The sequence below is a fragment of the Protopterus annectens genome, chromosome 7.part1, assembly GCF_019279795.1.
Source record: "Protopterus annectens isolate FY-2018-M chromosome 7.part1, PAN1.0, whole genome shotgun sequence".
NCBI lineage: Eukaryota > Metazoa > Chordata > Ceratodontiformes > Protopteridae > Protopterus > Protopterus annectens.
This window is the reverse complement of record NC_056740.1, coordinates 134,059,736-134,087,274: the sequence shown is the minus strand read 5'-3', so window position 1 is coordinate 134,087,274 and position 27,539 is coordinate 134,059,736. Positions and strand designations below refer to the sequence as shown.

The 27,539-nt window shown below is 39.1% G+C and overlaps 1 protein-coding gene across 1 annotated transcript in view; it reads left to right on the top strand.

Annotated features, from left to right (window-relative positions):
* Positions 1 to 2,567: 2,567 nt before the first annotated feature.
* The window catches only part of CFAP100 (cilia and flagella associated protein 100), a 375,752-nt gene continuing 350,780 nt past the window's right edge, over positions 2,568 to 27,539 (top strand). Inside the window, exons 1-2 of the mRNA XM_044078592.1 lie at positions 2,568 to 2,756; positions 19,088 to 19,155. Of these exons, the coding sequence (XP_043934527.1) occupies positions 2,576 to 2,756; positions 19,088 to 19,155 (249 nt within the window). The 5' untranslated portion in view covers positions 2,568 to 2,575. The remainder of the gene's footprint in view (positions 2,757 to 19,087; positions 19,156 to 27,539) is intronic.

Sequence of the window (27,539 nt, the reverse complement as noted above, 5' to 3'; positions counted from 1 at the left end):
TTAGACTAAGGGATGCATTTTCTTGGGAACAGAGTTAAGCAGATATTATTATTTGCTTGAACAAAAAGTCCCTAATTTTGCACTCATTCCTCCAGTTTTTCCAGGTTTGGAGAATGCCTTAAAAATTGACTGTAATGCTCCTGATTCTGTCTCTCATTAGTTCCTAAAAAAAGCAAATAAAATGTATAGAGTTTCACAAGCTAATACATGTCTCTAGTCTCATCCTGTAGCTGCTCCAGCTGCTATCACACCCACAGTCTCAACTGTGAAAAAGCATCTTCCTCCTCCATCCCAGTCAATGGGGATAAGGAGAGTAAGTGGTTGGACAGACAGGAAAAGAAAAAAACTTTATTCTGCTACATTAGCCTTCAGAATCCAGAAATATCAGGGCTTTATGTGAAATTTTATTTTAAAATGTGCTAAGGTCATGGGAGAATTTTCTGCTTCACTGTCCCCTGAAGGTAGGTGTTATATGAATCAAATCATGTCTAACTTGTCTCAAGATTCTAATAATGCCTTAAAAAGTCTGTATGATTGTGTTGATAATGTTTCCAGGGCCTCTTCTTCAGCTACCATATTGGGGAGATTTGTTTAGGTGTGTAACAAAAACTTTTCAGATGAATTAAAGTCAGTAATTCTCACATTAGTCAACAGAAGTTTTATTTAGGCCTGCTAGTACACAGGTCCTCAAACAAAGGGGTGAGTGAGGTAAATTAATGCAGGGTGTTTTTAGGGGTTTTCATGTCCCCAGTTTCTTCCCTTCCAAGCCCTTTATCCTTTTAAAAGGAAATAACAAGCCTGGAATGCAGTCTAATAGCAGGCTAGGACCCTAGAAGTAACAGGCAGGAATTTAACTATCCACAAACTGAAAAAACGTGGAGATTTTCCAAAACAAGAATCAGACATGAGCTTCATACTGGCTATTCCAGAGACATTTCAGCTTGCCCCCTTCTGCTGCTCCTGTTTCCCTTACACTTTCACAGTATCTGATCCTCAGTTTCCTACCTTGGCATCAGATAATTTTAGACAAATGGGTTTTGAAGATGATTAGGGATGGATAAAGATTATCCTTTTCCTTTTATCAGAATAATGGTAGTATTACAGGAAGGTAGTTTGCTAAGCCAAGGTGTAGGGTGTGGGTTAGGGGCAGAGTTAGGGTTTGCATACGTAAGTAAGTATAGGCTGGGGGGGGTTCTGTTCAAGTAGCTAGAGGGACTATATATGTGGATTGTATGGTGACAGGAGAATGTGATAACAGTATGATTTGAGGCACCAAACTAGCTATAACCACCTTGGTAGCTATTTCATGGTGGCTCTCCCCAGCATATTTGTAGCAGTTATTTGTGGGCATAATAGGATGTTAACAAACTGTAGCACAGTACCACATAAAACTCCAAACCACTAATAAGCACTTTCGTAACTAGTTTACAGAGGGCAGTAATCAACACAGATGCAGCTAGTATGTATAACTGAAATGTCTGTGCTGTGATAAGAAATGTTGATACAACGTTACTGGAAGCATCCAAACCCCTGTAAGCACCTGAGTATTTGTTTTACATTGGAGGCGACTACCATGATTGCAGCTGTTACATTTGTGGATATCAGCACCTAAAGTGTCAATGTACCTATAGGAACAGGAAATATCAGACCCAGTCAGTGTCAGTGGCATAGTATGTATACTAGAATTTAGTGCTGAGGGTTCTGTTTGTACCCCAGGTGATTGGATTAGTTTTGATTTGCTGACACTGCAGTGCAACATTAGGGGAAGCTACACTCATCAGTGCCCCATCATTCAGATGTGAAGTTAAATTGAAGCCCCATCTGCCTGAATTGGTGGTAGCTCAGGTGTTTGTAAACAATCCTGTGGCATTTATTGAAAAGAATAGGAGAATTTCCCCTGTGCCCTGGCCAGATTTCCCCCTAGTAAGTATATGCACCACCTAGGGTCTCTCTTGAAAAGATACCATGAGATCAGTGTGGCTAACCTGATCCTCCCATTGTCATACAGTTTTATGAAGTGTAGTCATTCACATTTAATGGGCGGCCATGGTGATGAAGCACTTAGCATTGCCACCTCACAGCAGGAGGCTCTTTGGTTCAATCCTCGGCTAGGGTGCCTTCTGTGTGGAGTCTGCATGTTCTCCCTGTAGTCGTGTGGGTTTCCTCCAGGTGCTCTGGTTTCTTCCCACATCCCAAAGACATGCTGTAGGTGGATTGGACACTCTAAATTGCCCCTTGGAGTGAGTGCATGTGTGTGCCTTCTGTGGAAGGTTGGGCTGGCAACTTGACACCGTAAAACTCCACTGCCAATCATGAACGGACAGGTGATCCACTGTGGTGACCCCTAACCGGAAAAAGCCAGAAGATTAAGTCATTCAGCTTTTAATCAACTTTACTTTCTGCAATACAAGTTCTGATTTTTGCAGCATTTACAGATGTGTTTTATTTTAGTAGATTAGTAACCCTACCTAGAAATAACTTTTATTTTGTGCCATAGATTACATCTTTTCCTTTCTTTGGTTCACTCTTTCCAGTCACTGTAATGTTTATTTATTTCACACAGGAAAGAGAAACAATGAAAAATTTGAAAATCCATGAAAAGTCAACATATGCTGCTCAAATCAATGCAAAACTGACTAGAAGGCGGAAACAGCTAATGGAGGAGATTCTGAAAGAAGATGAGAAGGTTGGAACAGACAGACATAAGTTAAATGGCCTCCAAGATGATCCTTCCTGGAAACTTGAAGTCACTAAAGGTTGGAGAATAAAACAATTTAGTATAAAGTATACTGTAGGGGAAGTTAAGTTTGAGTGATATATGTTTCCGTGCATTAATGGCAAACTTTAATTGTGCAACAACACTATAACTTTTAGAAGGATATTTTAGAGCAGGATTACAGTCACCATTTCAGCAGTTGCAAACTTAAGGTGGTATTCACAGTCAGTACACATAAGTGCAGAAGGTGCATTTGTGGACATTCTCAGATTACTCCATGATGTATACATTAGATTTTCCTTTTCTTACAGTTTCTCATTCTTTATTACACCTTGATCTACCATAGTCATTGCTACGTCCTCCAGTACTTCAGTGTTACTGTGATGTGTTGTCTTCTTTCTCTTTCAGAAAACACTTGGCTTCTACTTTAACCAGTGTCATATGATTTCTATGCTTGTTTAATGCTGCTTTTGAGCAGTTTTCATGCACTTTGCCAAAAGAAACATAGAAAACAACATTTTTTTATTCTCTTTTTTTAATCATCTTATCACCATATCCAAAAAATGTTTTTGTTTTTTTCACATAAGAAACACTGTTTTGGCTGCTAGTAGAATAATATTCATTTAAAGTGTTTTAATCAGAATACTTCTGGTGAATGCCTGACTGCATAGTCTATTTTTTTAACTATTTTTAACTGGGTAACTCACTGGGCAAAATATGACACAGGAGCACTTTCTGTTAAGTGACTTGTTCAGAGTCACTCAGTAGGTGGTTGAGGGAATCAAACCCTGTACCCTGGGCATAGACTCTAACTTATTAAGAGCTAAGAGCTCTAGTCTTCCTTATAGTTCACTGGTGATTTTATTTTCCATATTATTGCCCAGTAGCCAAATAATTCTGATTAATGATTAGTTTTGAGATATCTAGTACTTTGAATTTTTTAATCAGGTTTTAGCTAAAAAAAAAAACATATCTTTGACATCAGTCTCCTTGCAAAAGCAAGCTACTCATAACAATGTTTTCCCATTCTGGTAACATTATTATATAAAAAGTGGCACATTTCAGTTGCCTCTTTTAAGCCAATTTTTATGTATTTTTTATGTATTCATTCTTTGTTGGCCGGGTTAGTCCTACTAGGCTAGTAGCCTCTTTTCAGGGAGACCTGAGGTGATTCTCTCCTCTCCTCTCATCTTCTCTGTACAGCAAAACATAAATTTGTTGTGGGTTTATAGCTGTTTTTGTTATGAGAACATTTCCCTTATATCACCTGAAAAAGATAAAAAATGTCATCCTTAAAAGTTATTGTCACAGTACTGTGCCTTTTAAAATGATATTAAGGATCTCAGCATTATGATCAGGTATATCAGTGGTAGCTTGTCTGATAAGAACACTCCCTGATGCATAAAAAGGCATGGGTGCTAGCAGAAAACACATTTAGCAAAAAGAACATATTCTTATCACACAATAAACCATATCTTGCAGTGTATTATTTTGCTTATAAAATGGGCTGTCAACAAATAAAATGAACATGTTCAAGAAATAGAAGAAATCAAGAAATACTGAAAAAAGAGAAATAATCCCTCTGATTAGACTGTGTCAGTGTGAGACAGTCTCACAAGCACACAAAAGTGTTTTGTACAGAGTTGAGGTAGTAACAAGATATGGCTATTGTATGTTTGCTCAGACTGTGATGCTTTAGAAATCATTTGCTCACAAACATTGAATGCTTGTGACAGGTGTGCACGGCTTTGTGGAGTTTGTCCTTACATAACATTGAGTGGCAGCAGAGTTGATATGTACAAAATGTTTACCGTGAGAGTCGCAGTAGGGCTTAGACTGTGCTAAACAAACAAAAACATTGGTTTTGATCTACTCCATTAGGGTGAACACACTTTTAAGTTTTGAATGGTTGCAATCTCTGAATTAGCTTTTGAGTGATCACATTTCCATTTTATGAGAATTAACATCTGCACAAAACATAATATTCATCTCTTCCGTTTTATAATGAAATCACTTCACCTGCTAAATACTAATCAACAAAGTATCCCAGCTACAATCTAAAACATTGCATTAAAATATTATATTCTTCACTTTAAACAGTCATTGAGCCCTGCTTTTGCATGTGCAGCTCCTTTTCTATCTCCCAGCTGCTATGCACTGAATATGAAAGGGTGTATAAGCAGTTATTTATATTTGTTTTAATTAATTAATTTGTTGATCAGGTAGCTTCTGCTGAACCCTGGGCACCTGTAAATCCCATCTCCCATATACACACACGCACGCACACAGACACACACACACACACACACACACACACACACACACACACACACACACACACACACACACACACAGACACACACACACACACACACACACACACACACACACACACACACACACACACACACAAAACTGTTTTTTTTTTTTTTTTGGAATGGGGGTAGTAGCAACATTTCTAACTGTAAAAGTGTCTTAACCTTAAAGCATAGCTCCCAACTGTCCTAAATTTGCTGACTGTCCTTGCTTTAGCACCATATTTTTGCTTGGTCCCTTGTGAAATGTTTGATTCTCAGAAATAACCGACAATTTATTTTTCTTATTGTTCAAAAAAGTCATATTGATGCCTAACCTATTGTTCTATTAATTTGTAAGCAAATTAAATTACTTTCTAAAAATGTTCACTCATTTTTTGCTTTTGCCCATGATTATTTTTTATCTTATTCCTTGATTATTTGAGCCAAGAACGTAAGAGGTGTGTCATACAACAATAGGAACTGTAAGGTAAGTCCTTTCACAAGCATGCATAAGCCCAAACAAAAAATCCAGTACACAAGCCCAGCATTTCAAGACAATGGAGAACAGGATGATAATCCAGAAAGTTCTGTATTACTGATTCAAATACACACAAACAGACACACACACACACATATACATATACACACTCACACATATATATGTGCATGCGTGTGTGTGTGTATGATATATAGTGACAATATGAGGTATTGCCCGCTATGCCAGGAGAAGTAGGGCAGTAGATGTGTAACATATGGCAGCACAGCTAGCTGGAATTTTGAAAAGAATTATATGTTATTGTATATCAAACTGATTTGTACAGATTACAGGTTAGCTTGGAAGCAGGAAAGGAACCAGGATTAAATGACTACTTGTCTATTGTGTCCTTGCTGAAAATAAAATCAAATAAAATTTAATTGTAATAGGAACAAAGAGGCACTAGAGGGGGCAAGATTCTATAGAAATAAACAGTATGTCAATGTGAATGTTTATAATATAAATGGTTTAAACATGAATTTTAGGTATTTATTTAGTTATTTATTTATTTATATAAAAAGAAACAATTGAATTTTAATCTATAGGTTTCAAACATTTTTTGTTTCATTTACAAGTAAACTTGTTTGGTAAGAATGGTAGGTAGGCAAATTAATCAACATCATGCAATGTTTTTAATGCACATTGGTTTTTAAATAATGAATATTCATGAGTTATTTTAATCAATTTGATTTGCTGAATTTGAAATTAATTGAGGTATTTTATTGGCTTGGTTTTTAATGAATTAACTTAATAAAGGTATATAAATGTATTAATGGGTGGAAGACACTTATCTGATGAAGTCCAGGGCGGACGAAAACGTATGTTTAGAAGGAGCGTTAATGTTGGATTGTACAATAAATCAGTTTTTCATCTAAACGAAGAGTTTTTCCTTTCGTAGGCACTTTGAACTTGGTTTTGGTAATTTTAGTGCCTTTTACACACTTTTGGTGATTTGTACAGATGTTTGTGTTGAAAAATGTATTTGTAAAGCTGCTTGTGTTAAAAATGTATCAACAGTGTGCCTTACTGGACAGAAAAGAAATATACATATATTTTTGTAACTAAATTAAATGTATGTTTTAACAGAGAATACTGGAAGAGAAGAGGTTAATCACAATCCAGCTGTAGCAAGCTTTGAAAGTAGTAAGAAGTTAAATTACTGGGCCTAGGCCATGAAGATGTTATCTCACAGTTTTGAATGCAGTCAGAGACATAAATCTGTACTAGGAAGCTTCCTGCATTGTCATTAGGATGAAGTAATTGCTATTCTGAAAGGGTGGAGGTTTAAAATTGTATTATGATATCCAGGAGCTGCAGCAGATCTTAGCAAGGCTCTCTCTGTGTGTACTGTTGACACTTATGTAATAAATCCTGACTGCTTTTAGCAATGGTTGGTTGCATGGGAACCAGAAGTCAGATGACCAGATGTGCGTGTTGTCATTCTGTACAAAAATAATGTTTTAATATTAGAGGAGACTGAAGTCTCAGCAGCAGTCTGTTTCTTGGAACTCTCACCTACTTCATCTTGCCTTGCTCTAGTAGGTGACCAAGGATAATAATTGTCTAAATCGGGTAGGACAATATAGTGAGATTAGTTAAGTACTCTTTTTCTGTAACTGTATGTATCTATTCATCTGTGTTATTTTAATATTTCCATTGATTAAAACTCTGGCATTTACTATAAATAGACATTTAGTATTTTCATGTTCTTTTCTTATTTATTATTAAATATATTTAAACTTTTCTTTACGGTTGGTCTTTTAGAGAATATTTTAATCTCAGAGAGTACTTACATATATTTGGTGACAACTCTGACCACTTCTGAAAGCCTTGCTTTTGGTCAAACTATCATTTGTATTAATATTAATTTCACTCAGTATAATTGGGTACCCTTGCAACAGCCTTTGAATAGCTAGCTTTGGAGTGTCTAGTGGTGGTGTAACTACTTCATAGTCTGTGCAGAACGGGGCACAGCAAATAAATCTGTGCCAGCCTTTCCCGTGTGTGTGTGCGTGTGTTTGTGTGTGTGAAAATGAAATCTCAGTGTGTGTGTGTGTGTGTGTGTGTGTGTGTGTGTGTGTGTGTGTGTGTGTGTGTGTGTGTGTGTGTGTGTGTGTGTGTCAGCTGCTTGGAGCAGGGACATGAAGCACTGGTTTCACAGAGAGTGGTGGATGGTGGAGAACTTGGCTTGGACACTTGGCTGAGGTCTCAGTTCTGAAGCTGTGCCAGTGGGGAGTCTTACTGGGGACCTGGAGGGAGACGGATAGTGAAATCCAGACCTGGACTGAATGTGTTCCCTGTGTGCTCTTAAGGAAAATTGTGCTTGATGCAGAGAGCTGCATATGGAAATATTGGGTGTATCCATCTTTGTTCCACGTGCACATTCCTCTCTGGGACTTCATAAGTTTATATATATAACAATATATATATATATATATATATATATATATATATATATATATATATATATATATATATATATATATATATTAAGTATTGCATATATGCATGTATTAAATACTTGTTGGTGCCTAAATGATGGCATATAAAAAAACGTATTCACTAACAATAATTAATAATTCAATATTGATTTTATGTTTATTACAAATGATTGCTTAATCAAAAAAATGATGAAATAAATAAGCAATGCTCAATTCATCGCATGCCCCATTTACCTTCATAACTAATATGTTAAGGTGACATCTAGTGGCTAAATGACAAAATTGCATTAAAAATATTATATTCCTAAGCAATAATCCACAACTGTGTGTGGCTATATCTGGATTTACTCATGGTTGATGTGGTTTGATCACAATGACAAAGCTCAAGTGATTAAACAAAGCCAGCTGTGGGTAAATCCTGAAACACCCACAAACACAACTGGATTGTTGCTACTACACAATAACAATGAAGAAAAAAATTCCCTACTTTTCTTAAATACTGCGATTGTGTAAGAACACTTCTGCCCTCTTCTGCATTGTCTTCCCTATAGTGATGTACTGCACATTCTTATGGGAATTACATTCCCATGCTTACACAGTACATCAGTGCAGTACATAGAATACAGAATCTCTGTTGCTGTTTCTTTATTTAAATGTTAAAAAAAATCCCAACGACAGAGCTAAAATATGATGAAAATCAAGTATGTTTCTGTCTTACTTTTGCAGAACATACCTGATTTTTCTCATATGTTGGTGTATTGCCTGTAGTATATGCCATTTGCAAGGTTTGATCCTAACATCCAGCCAATGCCATATTCTCCCTGTGTCTGTGGGTTTACTCCCACCTCTAAAAAAAAAAAAACAGGCTGAAAACTCCTCAAAGAATGGAGCTGTGGGCAGTAGCACAAACTCTACATATTGCCCTAGAGTTGTATAGACCAACCACTTTGGGCATCTACTGCTGTGGTCAACAGTATCCTCATGATAGGAGAACAGAAATCACAGACTGCATACTGTAGCACGATTAGCCACTTGACGGGTGTAAACAATGGCTTTAGGTTATTCATTTATCTTGACTAGAGCCAGAGGTTACCTTGGATAGCTCTGTAGAGTGAAACCTAGATGTAAAACCAATCAGCCTGCTAAACATGAACTAAAAATTGTTACACTCAATGTAGGTTCACTGACAGGACAGAGCTTGGAAGTAGACAACATGATGGTAAAGAGGAGGCTGGACATCTTATGTATCCAGGAGACAAGATTGAAGGGCAGTGCAGCAAAGCCAGTTGGCTTAAGATCCAGAGTCTAGAGGAGGAGAGGCTAGAAATGGTGTAGGAACTGTGGTGAGCGAGAGGCTCCAGAAGGCAGTTAGGGATGTTATCAGAATTAGTGACACTCAGACTCCAGCCTAATGATAGGGCAGTAATCATAATCTAAGCCTGTGCCACACAGCTGGGTTGTGATAGTGAGGAAGAGAATGCATTCAGATAGAAGTTGCAGGACCTACTAGATAAAGCAGGACAACATGAATTGCTGTTAACAATGGGTGACTTGAATGCACATATCAGGGCAGGCAGAAGAGGATCTAAGGGCTGCCTGGGTTCACATGGGTGGGACAACTCGGGTTTGATTCTCATCTGGGCTGCTTTCTGTGCAGAGTCGGCATGTCCTCTCTGTGTTCACATGAGTTTCTTTTGGGTGCTCCATTTTCCTCAAACATTCTAAAGACATGCAGTAGGTGGACTGAAAACTTTAAACTGACCACAGGTGTGAGTGTAAAGGAGAGTATATGGGTTGGAAGAACAACCGAGGCAGGGCTAGCCACCCAGCAGTGTGAACACTGGCTCTAGTTGATTGTTGCTGCTGAAGTGACACCCAACACCATGTGTACAAATGTGAAAAGGGTTTGTGGATTAATGGATATGGATGAATGGAGGCCATTCTAGACTTCTGTCTGGCAAATGGATTGATAGTTCAGAAAGAGAGACATTCACTAGATCACATAAAATAGTGGTCAACATGCAACTCAGGCAGACTTCCACCTAGTAAGGAAAGGGTACTGGAGTAAAATCAGCAATTACAAAGTCATCTGCAGTGAAACGGTTGGCCCACAAAATAAATCTCTGGTTGCCACAATCAGCTGCAAGTGTTCAAAGAAGACTCTAAGGTCCACAGAGACCAAGCGGAAGACCCGGAAGTTGAATGGAGAGAAACCACAACAGTTCAAAGAATTATTCGGGGCTCTAGAACCTCAAGAAGAAGATGAAATAGGTGGAACTGAAGAAGAATGTGTAACGGATATATGTGGAAGTAAGGTAAATAAGGAAAGAGTATGGTGGAATGCAGAATTTGAGGAAGTCAGCAAAATTAATGAGTGCAGGAAAAAAGTGAGAGATAGAAAAGGTGGACCAGGCCAGGAAGGAATACTGGTTGGATAACAAAGAAGCTAAGAAAGGAGTTGCAATAGCAAAAAACAATGCATTAGAGGCACTCTTCCAGCTTCTGGGAAGTGAGTCAATAGATGCCAAAAGAACCTATATCAGGTTGAAAGGCAAAGACAGCAAGATAAAGATGATTGTAAGGCACTCTTCATAGAGGATGCTAGTAAGAACCTGCTCACTGGTCCACAGGACAGCAAAGGCAGATGGAAAGACTACTTTCAGCAGTTCCTGAATGAAGAAAACCCCAGAGAAGCTGTACTACCCCAGACAAGCTGTACTACCCCAGACACAGCCTATGATGCATGAAGAGGAGAAGCCTACCATAGAAGTAGTAAGAACAGTGCTAAGGAAAATTAAGTCAGGGAAAGCAGCAGGCACTACTGAGGTCACAGCAGATGTGATAAACATGCTAGGTGAGATAGGGGAGAAATGGCTCTTGAGGGTACTCACAGCAGTGTGGAGAGAAAGGCGTATCCCAGATGACTGGATAATAAGCATACTGGTACCAGCATTCAAGAACAAAGAGGGCATTCACAACTGTGGGCAGTACAGAGGTATCAAATTTATGTCACATTGCATGAAAGTTCTGGAGAGGGTGATTGATAAATGAATATGCAGAGAAGTATAAAGAAAGATTGGAGATGAGCAATTTGGATTTAGATCAGGATGTAACAAACTGACCTGATGTTTGCAGTGAGACAGATAGTTGAGAAAAAGCTAGAAAAGAGTCCAACTGGGCATTCCTTTACTTGGAGAAAGCATATGACAAGGTCCCAAGAAAACTGATTTGGGCATTCCTGTGGTGGTTTGAAGTCCCAGAAACACTGGCAGAATTAGTGCAAGTTGTGTACAAGGACCCAATGGCACAAGTACAAACAGTGATCGGTCTCAGAAGGATTCCAAGTGGGAGTGAGTATGCGTCAGGGTTCAGCTGTGAGCCCACTGCTGTTCATACTGGTGATGGACTATGTTAGCAAACAGGTCAGAATGGACAGATTGACAAAGTTGCAGTATTCAGATGATGTGGCATTACAGGCAGACTCTAAGCAAGAACTTCAACAATAGATAGATGAAAGGAAGGGAAAACTGAAAGCACATGGGAAACAGAGTACAGATAATGCAGTTGCAATGGAAGTAAATGGTGGAAATCAGAAAAAGCTGAGACTTGAGATAGAAGAGAAAATAGTGGAACAGATTAACAGTTTTAAGTATCTGTGATGGGTGGTTTAGGAGAAAGGAAGTTTAGTTGAGCAGATCAAAGCTAGAATCAGAGGGTTTGTAGCCAACTGACACAGTGTGTCAGGTGTAGTATATAACAAAAGAATGCCAAAGAAGCAGAAAAGTAAGGTGTACAAAACAGTGGTGCAATGAGTACTACTATATGGTACAGAAACCTGGGCAGTAAAGGTAGAGCAGTTGAGGAAGCTAGAGGTGATGGAGATGAAGTGCCTGAGGTAGGTTGTAAAATACACACTGTGGGGCAGATGAAGAAATGATGGCATAAGAGCAGAAGCCAAAGTACCTCTAATTGCAGGAAGTGTCAAAGAGAAGAGATTATGGTGGTTTGGGCACATGTGCAGAAAAGCAGAAGACAACCTGGTAAAGAAGATTTAATGCAGACAGGAAGAAAGCAAGAAGAAATGAGGATGTCCAGCAAAGAGGTGGATAGATTATGTGAGAGAAGACCTGCGGCAGTCAGGCATGAGAGTCAAAGAAGGCAGGAGAGTGGCATTGAATACAGAAAGATGGCGGCAGTTGATATGACACCCCAACCCCTCTTAGAAAATGGGAAAAATTGGGTTGTTGATGATGTCCTTAGTGCATGCCAATAGAATAGTCTGACTGCTGAATAGTACTACAGTGGACGGACTTACTTCTTTTGGTTCATAGGTTCATAGGTGTGTACTAGGCTAATGGCCCTAGGGCCTTTACAAGCCTAGCCATAGGATTACCCTGGGATCGTGCTACCTGACCTTAGTTCCCAGTGCCTCTGTTGAGTAGAGCAACTGGAGTCATTCCTGGGATGAATTTTGTATTTCCCATCCAATCATCAAGATTTCTCTTGAAGAGGGTCAGCGAGGTGCTCTGCTTGACATGTATGGGAAGTCTATTCCATAGCATGGGCAGTCTGTGGGTTATGAACCTGTCCCCCCAGTATGTTCTGTTGATTGTGATAATGAGGTTGAGGTCTCTGGAGCGTGTGGTGCAGAGGGATTGGGATTTCTTTAGATGTAGCATTTCTAACAGAGCTGGGGTCAGACATGGCTTTGTAAATCAAGCAGAGATCACTTTTAAGAAGGCGATATGAGACAGAGAATAGTTGGAGTTTTTTGAGTCTGTCCATATAGCACACATATTTAAGGCCTAGGATCCTCTTTGTGAGGTACTTTTGCAGCCTCTCCAGTTGTTGCAGGTGTCTAGTGAGGTACATGCCAAATGGAGCATTGTACTCGATGACTGGCCTAATGAGGGAAGAGTAGAGGGAGACAATGACCTCTTTCTTCCTGCATGCAAAACCCCTAGTAATGAGATGTGCCACATAGAAGGACTTTCTGACCACAGTGGCAATGTGGTGATCAAAAGAGAGGTCGCTGTCAACCTATGTTCCCAGATCTCTTATAACGCCTTCTGCATTCAGTGGACTACCATCAATGTGGTAATTCATGGGAACTGGGTTTTTCCCAAAGGGGATGATGACACATTTTTTGACATTGAGCTTAAGGCCATGGTTCTGACACCAGTCGTTCGTTTTAGTGAAGCTGTTCTGTAGGATGTCGACATCACTTGGGGAGTTAATAATAGCTCCCAACTTGCAATCATCTGCAAACTTTGCCAGCCAAAGTCCCTTTGTGTTGGCCTGGACTTAAAGAGAAGTAGATACCAAATAGGAGAGAACCCAGGACCAAACCCTATGAGACTCCACTCGTGACTAGTCAACATTCTGACTTGGAGCCAGCTACTTTCACACTGTGGGTTCTATCTGTGAGCCAGTTTGCAACCCACGTAGTGATGTAGGGGTTGATGCCTAGCTTCGTGAGTTTTTGTATGATTCCTGAGTGGGGAATGGTATCAAAGGCCTTGGCCAGATCAAGGTAGGCTGTATGAACCACCTTGCCTTCATCCACAGCTCTGGTGACTGACTCAAAGAAGTCGACCAAGTTGAGCAGGCATGATCTACCTTTCACAAAGCCAAACTGTGTAGCATTCAGAGTTTGGAGATTCACTATATCCTTGTTTATTAGGTCCATGATGATGTGTTTCATAGTTTTGTATATCAGATGCATCAGGCTAATGGGGCAATAGTTTCCAGAGTTGGTAACCGCTCCTTCTTTGTGGAGAGGGATGACTGTAGCAGTGCGCCATTTGGTAGGGACAAAGCCTGAGGTGAGGCTTTGACTGAACAGGGCACACAGGTGAGGTGCCAGTTCACTCTGTAGTTCTTGTAGAACACAGCCAGGGATATTGTCAGGTCCCATAGAAGCTGTATTCTTAGCCCTGAGCAGTCCTGTTTTAACCTGTGCAGCAGGTCAGTATATGCTTGATTTACAGTGGACATGGTGGTTGGGCTGTTCACTTGGCATGCTCATTTTTTGAATGACAATGAGCCATTACTGTATAATGTACAGTAAACAGTCATGGAGCCTTGCATTATTCAACACCCCTAAATATGCAATCCACTTTGGTTCTTTACTGGATAGAAAAGACTTCCATCTTCTTTGTTTATTAATTACCCGGTCTATACTCAAAAACATAAAGTGAGCTGTTTTATGTTTTAACATGTTTCTACCATGCATTACTGTCACTGTTACATCAGATATCACTGAAATGTTGTGAAATCTCCTGTTTAAACATACGAGTAGAGCTGCCAACATAAAAAGCTGAGCAAGAACATACCACTAAATATATCACTCCTTCTAGTCTATGTGTGATCCAGCCGTGGATCTGATAAATCTTTTGAAGTGTTAACTGAAGTAAATTCAGTACTATAATAACTAGTTCACAGAAGGATCAATATGTACATGGCATGCGACCTTTAATCTTGATGCCATCTATTGTAATGATGTAATTCTCCCTAAAGTGTTTTTTAATTTCCCAAGAAGTGCACAACAGTTTTTTTCTTTTTATATGATATTTCACATTGATCAGAAAGCTCCTCAGAAGATTGTCAGTTTTCAAAATTTGCCAGATCCTATTTAAAAATAACTTCTAATAAACATAGCATTAAACCAAAAAGATGTGAAAATAAAATGTATATGCACTCTCCAGTTCCTTATTTTTATCTTTGTAATGTAATAATTCAACTCTGTTCATCTGCTCAATTGATTCCCAAACTTTTTTGATGTCAGTCCATCTAAAACACCTAAATAGAAATCTGTGACTCATTCCTGTTGAGAAGCTAATGCAGTCCTGATCTTCTGAACATATTCTCTTCATTTGTATAAATTGTGGTTTTGGTATATTATGTATCATATCCACTAGATGACAGCTGGTTTCCTGTAACAGGGAATTTTTACTGAAGTGTTCCATATATACCCTAGTTTGTAATGCTCCATCAATCTTTTTAACCAAGGTTACATCTAAAAAGAAATCTCTTGTAAATTAAATTCTTCAATTGTTTTTATTCAAATATTTAACAAAATAACTTTATTCATCTATGTCTGACCTCCAAACCAATCAACAGTCATCCAGGAATTGTCTCCACAAAGGGGTGTTCATGTTTAAATCAGCATTAATTCTTCTATTCTGTGGTGAGGAGCCCATTTCAAAATCTGTGTTGCAGAGGATTCTTCATCTGTAAATATATTAGTATTCCTTTCAGTAAATCTCATAGAAGTTGAAGCAGTAAACCCAGGAAAACAAAAGGAAATTTTGTACCTGTTTTAGACAGTAATGGCCAAGCTTAAATAACCGATTGCAATTATTTAGTGTACAGTATTTTGCCTAAAGAAGATTAAATAAGTTAAAAGTAAATTCCATATATGCTGCACAATTTCAGTGTGTTAACGATGTAATCACATTCTGTAGAAAATTCAGTTTGGACACTAATTTTATTTTTTGCTTCTAAACATGCAATTGTTGATAGGAATGTATTTTATGTAAAAAAAATAGATTTTTCAGCCCCTATATAAAAGGAATGTAGCAGTGTTTGAGAAGATTATATTTTAGGATTTGCGCAGTTCTGGATTATATAAAAAAAGAGAGAGAGAACTTTACTAGAGGTGAAAGATCTGGACTTATTTCCTCAAAAAATAATAAAGACGTAGTGGTTTCAAAAGCAGATAAAGATAGGAGTGTAGTAATATAGGATATGGGTCATGAAGAAGCGTGAAAACAACTGAATGATGTCAGATATTACCAGAGAATTGTATGTGATCCCATTGACAGTTTTAAAAAGGAAATACATTTGTTCTAAATCAGGCCTTTGAGGAAGGTATAATTGATAATAAAATGGCAAAAAAATTTGATACTGAAAAATACAAAATATCTATATTCCTATATGCTTCCCAATATCCATAAAAACAACATGCCTATCCTGTTAGACCAATAGTATCTAAGTGACTCCTCCAGGTGCATCTGTAGTTAACTCCTACTGACGTCTCTAGGCATCAAATATTGATTGTTCATATTTGCATCAATAATTCCAAAACAATACTATGTACAAGGTTTTAAAAGATTTTATCTTAAAGCTCACACAATGGCAAACTCGATTGTATTCATATTTTGACCTCTGTTTAGTACAGGTAAACATATATTAACTGTTGCTTTTATAGTATTAATTTATATAGATATAATATTTACATTTTTCTAACTATCTCAACAACCAAGTAACACAGACAGAACTCCTCAGCCTCATAGGAAAGCTCTTAGCTAGATGAATAAAATGCTGCTGACAGTATGTGTGTAATTTAAGTGGTTGCTGAGATATTGTAAGTTGTTTACATAATATTACAAACATAATAGTTACTGTGTTTACTGTGACTTATAAAATTTGGCTTAAGACCTAGAACCTAAAGCATACTACCACTGTAAAATAGTTTGAGCATACTACCACTGTAAAATAGTTTGTGGTGAAGGGATTCCCATTTATACTTCTTTCATAACCCCTATGGTTCCAGAGATACAAAACTTCTTCTTCTTTCTGCTTTTCCCGGTTAGGGGTCACCACAGCGTGTCACCTGTTTGCTCATGATTGGCAGTGAAGTTTTACGGTGTTGAGTTGCCAGCCTGGTGCCCAACCTTCCACAGAAGGCACACATATGCACATACTCATGGCTAGGGCGAATTTGGAGCATCCAATCCACCTACAGCATGCCTTTGGGATGTGGAAGGAAACCAAAGCACCCGGAGAAAACCTACGTGACCACAGGGAAGACATGCAGACTCCGTACAGAAGGTACCCCAGCCGAGGATTGAACCAGAGAACCTCTTGCTGTGAGATGGCAGTGCTAACTGCTGCACCACTGCGGTCGCCCATTCCAAAGATACGAATATTTGTTTGAAATATGAGGACATAATTTGACTCTATCAAAAGGCTTAGGCACTGCCCATTAGAAGTTACAGTGCAAACTTCCTGAGCTCCATTGGAGTGAATGAGTTAACAGAACCTATGTCAGCTTTCTTGACCTTTTCGTTAAAGCTTTTGCTACTTGTACCGAGATCCAGACTACAGGATGCTACTTATTTACTGCAGTGTATCCATGAGATACAGTTATAAGCTGAGTGGTGCACATGTGCACTGGATGTTAAATCCTAATACACATGCATACCTCACTGGTGTGGTCTTGATGCTTTAGAGTTTTGGCTAAATCATGCACAACTGTACAAACCAGGATTTAGCACATTTTTTTATTATTACCACAGAACACGTTTTAACTAAAAAAAATGTTTCTTATTACAGAAGTCAGTGTCTTCTGCAAGATAATGGTTCAGTTATGTCGGAACGGTTTGTCCCCATTTATGCGGATTTCCATATGGTGTATGTGGAGGAAATGTGAATCTGTGATAATACTGATAATTTGTTTCTACATGTGATGAATGTGTGCATATGATTCCTGCATGACTGCTGGTTGGTTTGAAGAACAGACAGATGAATTAATTGATTTTGTCATATGGGCTAATGAACAAATAAGGATTTGAACTTACAATAAATAGATTTTCAGCTGAGATTTCCTTTTTAGATGTATCATTGGTTAAATAGTTGGAGGTGCATTACAAACCAAGTTATATAAGAAGCCCTTCAATAAAAAGTCCCTTTTACAGGCAACACTGTCATCTAGGACTTATGATATGTAATATTCCAAAATCATAACTTGTGACAATAAAGGGAATTTGTTAAGAATATCAAGATTATTTTAGTTTCCCAACAAAACTGAGTTACAGATTTTCTGTCTGCAGGTATTAGATGTACTGACATTACCAAAGCTCATGAATTAATGAATCAGATGGATATAGATAAATAATTAACATTACAAGATAGAAATAAGGAACAGGATAACACATATCAGTTTTCATTTGTTACCACTTTTTGGTTTAATGCCAGGCACGTTAGAGGTGTTTTAAACAGGAAGTGACACAGTTTGAAAATTGACCAATATTCTTCGGAGGTGATTCCTGATCAATGTAAAATAACATATGCAAGGGCAAAATCTATTGCACAGTTCTTGGGAGATTTTAAGAAATTGCTTGTTAGGGAGAATGAAGTCATTACGATAGATGCCACCAAGATTAAATGTATGCAATCTAGATATTGCTCCTTCTGTAAATAGGTTATTAAAAATGCCGAATTCACTTAATTTAACACCTCTAAGATTTATTAGATCTGCAGTAGGATCACACAGACTGGAAGGAGTGACTTATTTAATGGTATGTTCTTGCTTAGCTTTGTATGCCAGCAGGACTACTCGAGTGTTTAGAAATATGATTTCAGAATGTAGGAAAGATGGTTGATATAAAAGGGATGATAATGCATTGAATAAACATATGTTAAACATAAAATAGGTCATTTTATTTCATTTTCATTTTCATTTCATTTTTCTGCTGTAGGACACATGAATCCTTTGATAATACTGTGCTTTGAACTCTGGCTCAAGCTCTCTGCTCACATACATTTCTTGCTTCTCATAAAAAAATAAAACAAAACACAAAAAAACAAGCTGTCAGTAAAAGAAGAATAGCTGTGATGTTTTCTTTATTTTTCTTTGACAATATAATAGTGTTCTTGTATATGTTTTATTTTATGATGTATTAAAGCTGTTTAGCAAAACAAAAGTAATTGTACATCATATCAGTCATTAATGATGACAACAAGGAAGAATAAATGCATGTCATCTGAGTCACATATGTGTAAAGATCTTTGTTCAGTGGAAGGCAGCCATGGTTTCTACATAAGGATCACAAAAACAAAGTTGTTGTGTGCGTGTATTAACATGCAATAAATATTCATGAACATCTAAATCATGCTGTTAGATCTTCATAAAATATAACCTTAATTATTTTTTTTCAGAACTGATTTTTTTTATTTGTTGTACTGTTCACTATAAATAATTCACTGAACCCAGATAAGGACTTATGGAGACACATATTTGAATCAGATCAAGTGAGCACACCCTGTGCTGTCTTTTGTTTGATTATCTCATAGAATCAATAATTTTTTTTAGATCGAAGAACAGAAAAGGAAAGCTTACATGACTACATCGCCAAGAAGAGAGAGTTGTTCCTACTTCAGGTATTCAGTTTGATGTTTTAAATTTTGATCCATTTTCAGCCAGAGTTGTAAGAAAACCTGTACTGAGAACTGAGCAGAATGCCATTAAACTTGGTGGTTATATTAACCATCTCAGCTGCTTCCAGATTTCACTCCTGTTTATATTTAGCTTGAAAAATCATTTAACCCTTTCTAACCCTGATGTAATTTGCATGTTGAGTCTTTATAATAAAATAAATGTAAGCAAACAATTTTAAAGTATAGCTCTGCAGAGACCACTTTTGTATTAAATGCAGTTCATAAATGTTTATTTTTTATTGCACAGTTTCTCACTCATAGAGTTGTAACTTGAATTTTATGACCTCTTCAAACTCCCTGTCTCCAGCCTCTGCCAGTATCTGTTTCCAAATCCAATGGTGCCTTTCACACCACTCCCCCCATTATTGACATAGTATTGTCAGGAAGCACTTTTCCAGGCAAAATACAGATTGGTAATTAGATTAGAAGCTGACCACACTCTCATTACAAGACACTGGCTGCGATTGTACAGGGTTGTCTTTGAGGATGTCTAGATTTAGGTCTCACCGAGAGTCACGATCATATCCACTGTGATCTAGTCTGAGCTTGCTGTTGACTTTATGTGCTGTGCCTACTTCCTCTAAGGTAGCCTGTTCTTTCAGATTTGTCATAGTCTGTGTAGGGGCAGTACAGCATCTTTGTTCAGAAGCTGTTGAAAGTACTCCTTCCATCTAGCTTTGATGTCCTGTGGACAGCTGAGTTATACAGATCTTATTGCGGTTCTACCTCAGCTAGTCGACACGCCGGAACATCGACATGGAAATCGTGAGCCGCAGAAGATTGACAGTTCAGAAGACTGACCCGACGGATGAAAGCACCGACGCCGAGGATGCCAACATGGGAAAAGGCTGTGTAAGTATGCGGTAGTGACGGACGTTAGGGTGCGAGTAAGGTAAGTGTGGATATTGACGGTCTGTGGGGATAGGGGTGGGTTAAGTGAGTTAGGGTTGGGAGCGGGTCAGGTAAGTGTGCGGTAGTGATTGTGTTTGGGTTAGGGGCGGGATAAGTGAGTTAGGGTTAGGGAGCGGGTCAGGTAAGTGTGCGGTAGTGATTGTGTTTGGGTTAGGGGCGGGATAAGTGAGTTAGGGTTAGGGAGCGGGTCAGGTAAGTGTGCGGTAGTGATTGTGTTTGGGTTAGGGAGCGGATAAGTGAGTTAGGGTTAGGGAGCGGGCCAGGTAAGTGTGCGGTAGTGACGGACCTTAGGGTTAGGGTTTGGGTTAGGGTTGTAGGTAGTTGTGTATGTGAGGTTTAGTGTGGGTTTGTAGGGATTTTGGTGTGCTTGTGTTGTGTATGTGGTTTTTGGGCAGGGAATGTGTTTTGTTTGTTGATTGTTGTGATTGTGGTGTGTGCAGTGTATGAGGTTTCGTGTTTGTGTACCGTCGGTTATTTCGTTGTCGGGCATGTGGAGTTTCGTGTTTTTGTACTGTCGGTTATGTGGTTTCGGTGATTGCGTTGTCGGTGTTTTGGGGTTTCGTTTATGTCAGGTAGAACCCTTATTGCACGTTTTTGTTATAGTTTTCAATCTTCTCCTTTCTTATTTTGAAGAGAAGGTAGTAGCTGTAGTGACGGTTTTGGTATTACAGTCAAGGGTGATTGAAGGAATTTGTGTCTGCCTGATTGTGATCTCATGTAAGCAAGAAGAGCAGCTAACATGGCCTGGACTTCCTGTTTAGAAAAGCCTAACTAGCACCTACTTCTAATACAATGCATTGTTTCTGACACTTTCTTTCCCTGGTATTTTATACTTTATACCCTTTCAGATGGAGTGATCATTCATGTTCTAATCTCCAATAAAGGGAATCCTTATTTAGTCAGATGGATTGACAACTGGCTTACAGGGTGACCGCAGTCTACTGTCATTCAAGGGGTGAAGTCTTGTATTTTATCTGTAAGTTTGGTAGTTTCACAGAGTTTGGTCCTGGGACCTATTTTATTCAGTCAAATATTTGCCCATATGGCTACTAGTAACAAATTCTGGGACAGCAAACATGTTAATGATTGTGAAACTGGGTTTGTATTAACCAAAGAATATGATTTAGGTAAATTATTTGTTATATTGAAGAAGTCATAGACTGGTCAAGTTATACTGGACTATAATTTAGTTCAAAAAAATGCAAGTCATTCTTTCAAACACCTTCATTTAGGCATTATTATGACGTAAATATTGCTTTGATAAACTTCTGAGTTCTGTATGCAGTAAAGCCCTAAAACAACTTAATTACTGCAAGAGCTAAAAAAGAAGCTTGGTTGTCTTATAAAAACATATCAGACATATGACATAATATAGCATTATTTTCTGTGGTTGTAATATTGGACATTAAGTAACCTTAGAATCTATCCAATGGAAGCTTACCAGAAATGTACAGTCAATTAGGGAAATATATGGACAGGAGAAAGTGTTTGAATCTCTTCACCTTACAATACAGGCATTTCAGAGGTAGATTTATACCAGCATACAAAGCTTCCAATGACAAGCTATTAAGAGCATCACTAAATTTAGCAATTAGTAGGTGGATTGGACACTTTAAATTGGCCGTAGGCGTGAGTGTGTGCCTTCTGTTGAAGGTTGGGTGCCGGGCTGTCAACTCAACACTGTAAAACTCCACTGCCAATCATGAGCGGAGAGGTGATCTGCTGTGGCGACCCCTAACCGGGAAGAGCCGAAAGAAGAAGAAGAAATAGTATGCAAAAACACGCAGACATAAAAATATTATGCTTCAAATTCCAATGAACAACAAATAACAAGAATAGCCTACATAACAATTTATTCCCACTGGATGGAACAAGTTGCCACACAAGGTAATTTAAATCGGATCAAGTAAAATTTGGATACCTTGATAAGATAATCGGCCTTTGATCCACGTTTTGGGGCTTTCTTCAGTGGTCTGAACACTGGCACCCACAAACCTATCACACAGACACACACACACACACACACACACACACACACACACACACACACACACACACACACACACCACTCACACTTATGGACCTCAAAGTGGAAACTATGTGGGTGGGCAATGCACCTTATAATCTTTATGGAATGTACTGCCCCTTGTATCTCTTCCTTGTGTATAACTCTATCTTTCCTCCTCATGTTTGTGTTTGTTAGTCTACTTCCCTTCAGTGGATCCCCTACCAAAGACCACCCCCCCCCCAAGACCTCCGTGGCTACATTGTACAGATGTGTGTAGAATTTATGTAAGATGAGTTTAATTTTATAATCCTTTACAGGAATCATGTGAAGTTCAAGGTTATTGAGTCTTGTGACCAATTATACCTTGCCATTTCCCTCCCTAGGCTGTATATCGCCCCAGGAGGGCTAGGCCAGTCAAACCCAGGGTGAATTTATGAATATCCATTCAGTTATCCAGGTCTTGTTTGAAGGAGGATAGTGTATAACATCTGCAGAAGGAATCTATTCCAGAGGTGAGGATTATGCTGGATAATAAATCTGTCTCTCAACTTTTTTATTGATCTGTAGCAGGTTTAGACCCCTTGTTCTAGAATTTTGGGGGAGTGTTTGATATTTATTTATTTATTTATTTATTGCAGTTGGTTTACCAGGATAGTCCATTGGGCCATTGAAGAACCCGTTTTCAATGGAGTCCTGGGGAGAAAAGCTCCAAAAAGAAAAATAAATGTACATTACAGTAAATATATAGGCACATGCAATGAGGGAGCATGAGCTCCAAAAAGAAAAATGTACATTACAGTAAATATAAAGGTACATACTATAAAAGAACAAAAACAAAACATAAATGTAATTAACATTTGACAGTGACAATCTTGGTACAGGCAATGAGGGAATAAAAGCAAAAAACATAAATGCATTTTAATGAACAGACATAGTAGATAATTAGAGTAGAGTGCTAGTACAGGGAAGGTAGAGTTGGTTATGTGGGGTGGGTACAAGAGCATTCCCATTGAGATGCTAGGTGTAAGAAAAGTGACTTCTTGAAGGCAGAGTGGTTGGAAGTAGTGCGGATGTTTGGTGGTAGGGAGTTCCAGAGGCGAGCAAGGCTGAAGGAAAGGAGGTTTTTGCCTGGGGGGATGATTTGGTTTGTGAACCTCTAGTAGATTTTGATTATTAGACCTTAGAGCTCTATTTGGATGGCGCATTTTAAAGGCAGAGGAGAGGGAGGGACAGTTAGAGGGGTTTAGAATAAGCTTGTGGGCTAGATTTAGTTGAGTATAAGCAAGATAGTTGGGAAGTTCTAACCATTTTAGTTTATGGAGGGAGAGACAGTGGTGAGTGGAAGACTTATGGGTGGTAGCGAATCTAGCAATTTTGTTATAACAAGAGGTGAGCTGTTTTTTTAAGGAGCACTGAAGATTAGTAAGTAGTGGGGCACCATAGAGGAGGGAGGGAATGAGGAAGGAAGTAGCTAGGGTGATTTTAGTGGTAGGTGTGAGGTAGGCATTTTGTCTATATAGCATGCCAAGTTTTTGATGTGTTTTTGATGTTCTTTTGTAGGTGGGAATTAAATTTGAGTTGGTTGTCAATAAGGACCCCAAGAAGTTTGGTCTCTGACACTATTTCAAGGGGAGAGTTGTTTTGATTGGTAACTAAGAGTGAGTTTATGTTGGGGGGAGGGAGTTTGGAGGGAGTAAATAACATTAATTTGGTCTTGGTGGCATTGAGAGCTAGATGATTACATAGCATCCATTGCTCTGTGGCAGAGAAGGCGTCTTGAGTGAGTTTTTGTAGGGTGGAGATAGAAGAGGCAGAGCAGATGATAGTAGAATCATCAGCATATTGGATAATGCTGGAGAAGGGGATAGATTTGTGGAAGTCATTGATAAAGATGTTAAAGAGAAGAGGGCCCAATATGGAGCCTTGTGGGACTCCGGTAGGGGTGTTTAGGAAGGAGGAAGTTGCTTTTTTCCATTTTACAGCTTGTTTTCTGTTGGAGAGCTAGCTGGAGAACCAGTTCAGAGAGGAGGAGGATAGGTAGTGTTTTGAGAGCTTAGTTAGGAGCAGGTTGTGGGAGATAGTATCGAAGGCTTTGGAAAGATCGAGGAGTAAGGTGGAAACAATTTGTCCAGAGTCTCGGGCTTTATTTACTATTTCCAGGAAAGAGAGAATGGCAGTCATGGTGCTGTGATTAGATCTGAAGCCATGCTGTGTGGGGGTTATAAGGTTGTTGTCTAGGAGATGAGGGAGGAGTTGGATTTGCACACATTTTTCAAGGATCTTTGAAATGGGGGACAGGATGGCTATGGGTCTGAAATTGGTTGTGGTATTATTGTTACCTCCTTTGTGTAATGGTATAATAAAGGCTTGTTTCCAAATTTGGGGAACAGTGCCTTCTAGTAGGGAGCGGTTAATCAGGATGCTAATTGGGTAGGCCAGACTTTCGGCAGCTATATTAAGAAAGTAAGAAGGGATATTATCAGGAGCATTGGTACATGGTTTCAGTTTCTGGAGGAGTTTCTTAATAGTAGTAGTAGGGATGGGATTTAAAGTGAAGATAGTGCATTTGTGTGGTGTTGAATTTTGGGGTGGTATGGGTGAGGGTAGAATTTGTGTGGAAGAGGTATTAGTGGATTGGAAGTCGGGAGTTGATCGAGGGATTGTGGGGATGAGTGATGGGGTATTAGAAGATGGGGAGGAGGTGGAGAATGAAGAGGTTAGTTTTGAAATAGAGTCAATAAAGAAGGAATTAAATTGGGTGGCTAAGTCTAGTTCTGGAGCATTTGGATCTGGGGTGGGAGTATCTGGTTTGCTGGGGTGGAGGAGAGTGGAGATTCCTTTCCAGAATTTTTGAGGGTTGTTTTTGTTTTGGAGTGTAAAGAAATAGTTTTGTCGATCGAAAGAGATAAGTTTCTTAGCTTTATTGCGGAGCAGTTTGTATTCGTTGAGGAGTGGGGTTGTCTTATGTTTTTGGTAGCGTGCCCATACTTTGTCTCTTTGTCTCATGAATGATAGAGTAGTTTTAGATAGCCAGGGGGCTGATTTGGTTTTTATTCTCTTAGTCCGTAGGGGAGCTTGTGAGTCTAGTAATTTTAAGAATGTAGAGTTAAAGAATGAGACTGCGTTGTCTAGAGGTAATGTTTTCAGACATGTCCAATTTATAGCATTTAGTGAGTTTGAAAAGGTTATTGGGTTGAAGTTTTTTTGGTTGCGGATAGTAATGATGTTGTGGGTCCGTTGAAGGATAGTTGGAAGTCGGTGGGTAAAGGTGGGTAAAGGTGGGTAAGTGGTCACCTAGTGGGTCGGAAAGGATGCCACTTTTGGTAAAGTAATGGGGGTGGGAGACTAGGATCCAGTCCAGTATACTCCCATTAGAGGGTTTTTTGGCTGGGTGAGTAGGCACGTTTATCAGTTGTGAGAAATGGTAGAGGTTGATATTAGTGTTGTTTGAAGGAGCTTGGATAAGGGTCCAGTTAATGTTTACGTCTCCAAGGATTATGGTTTCATTGCTAATGTTACTGGATAGCCAAGATAGGATAAGTTCGAGTGTAGAGATATTGTCACCTGGAGGGATATAGAGGGAGGCTATACATATTTGTTTGTGGTTATTGATTTGTAATATAGTAAGGAGAAGTTCAGCGTTGTTGAAGTGTGGGATAGGTTTATTGTAGGGGGAAACTAGTAGGGAGGAGGAATATATAAGGGCTACTCCACCGCCTTTTTTGAGAGGTCTGTCTTTTCTTATGATGGAGTAGTTTGGGGGAACTACTTCAGAGTCCTTAATATGTAGTTTTAACCAGGTCTCAGAAATAGTCAAGATGTCAGGTTTGTTGTGTGTAAGCCAAGCATGAAGGTTGGGGACTTTGTTAACGATACTTTGTGAGTTTAATGAGGTGAATAGTAAGGATTTAGTTGTGCTGGTTGACATGGCAGGGCCTGGGTTGGGATGGATGTCACCTGATAAGAGAGTACTGATCAGGTGTTGTATGTAATAGTTTAGGTTAATAGACAGCAGGGTTGTGAGATTGGGGTTTGTTGTGAAGTGTAGGGATTTGCTAGTGCCTATAGGAATTGAGATTGTGTGATGGGGGATAAGTTTGAATCGAAAAAGAAGTAGGTTGTCTGAGTGATAAAGATAGGAGGAAATGGGAGAGTATGATTGCAGTGGAGGTGAATTGTGGTGGTTAGTTATATGAAAGGAGTGGGAGTTGAAGCAAATAGTAGGTTGGGAGAGATGGTGTAAGTAAGATAAGGAGAGGAGAAGTAATAGTGAAGGGAAGATGGAGGAGTATTTAGAGAGCATGTTGTGAAAAGTAATAGTAGCACAGTGATAGAATATTGATGTTGGTATAAGGGAGATAGTGTTATATAGAGAGAGTGTATGATTTGTTAGATGTGAAAGGAGAGTGGTATTAGCTATAGAGGGTGTGGTCTAGTAGAGGGAATGGAGTACGATTGGTTAATTAGATTAGAATGAGGAGGACAAATAAAGCTAGTTTTGGCGGGAAAGGAGGGAAGGTGTTGTTAGAGAACTGAGTAGTGATTGGAGTAGAATGGAAGTGGGAGTGGATTGTTGGAGGGATAAATGTAGAGGTGCTAGGGGCGGGTGGAATTTGGGGGCAGGGTAGGGGAGTGGAGTGAGCCCGCAGGGCGAACGGAGCGGGTTCAGCCCAACAGCAGAAGATGAGCGAGAGACTATCAGAGAAGCAATAAGAGTGAAGTGTAAGTAATAGAAGGTGAGGTGGAGTGAGTCTGGACAGAGTGTAAGGAGTGGGCTAAAGGAATGGACGAGGGAGTAGTTAGGGTCAGAATTTCTTCTAGCACAAGGAGAATTGTGAGGTAAACCCTAAGCCCAGAAAGAATGGAGAAGGGGTGTGTACTAGTAGACTATGCAGGAATCCAAGGCTCACCAGTGTAATACTTGGACTAATGGGATGGAAGGAGAAGGGAGCAATAGTAGCAAAGAGCAGTGGGAAGTAGGGAAGATGGAGGAGTATAGTAGAGTGGGTTTGGCTGCTGGCAATCCTGACAGGGAGTATACTGCTACTGCTATGTGAAGGCACAAGAGAGAACAGAGAGAGGGGTTATGGCCTCCCTCTCAGCACTGTCTTTTTAATTCCTAGGCCTGTGTACTTCCTTTGAACATCTGGTCCAAAAATGTCTTCTTCTTTCCCTCTACCTAACAAAACTCCTACCATTAAATACTTTTGACAACCATTCTTGATATTACTTTACTGAATGTCCACCTTTAAGGAGTGTTCCCTCACCTTCTCCATCTGCTGGGTTATTGTTTTGCTCATCCGTCATCTTTAATCTCTAACTCCCTCACCTCCTCCTTCTCCATGTTTCTTTTGTGTTCCTATCTCACTTGCATGATCTTCTGCCAATCACTGCATTAATGCCCCCA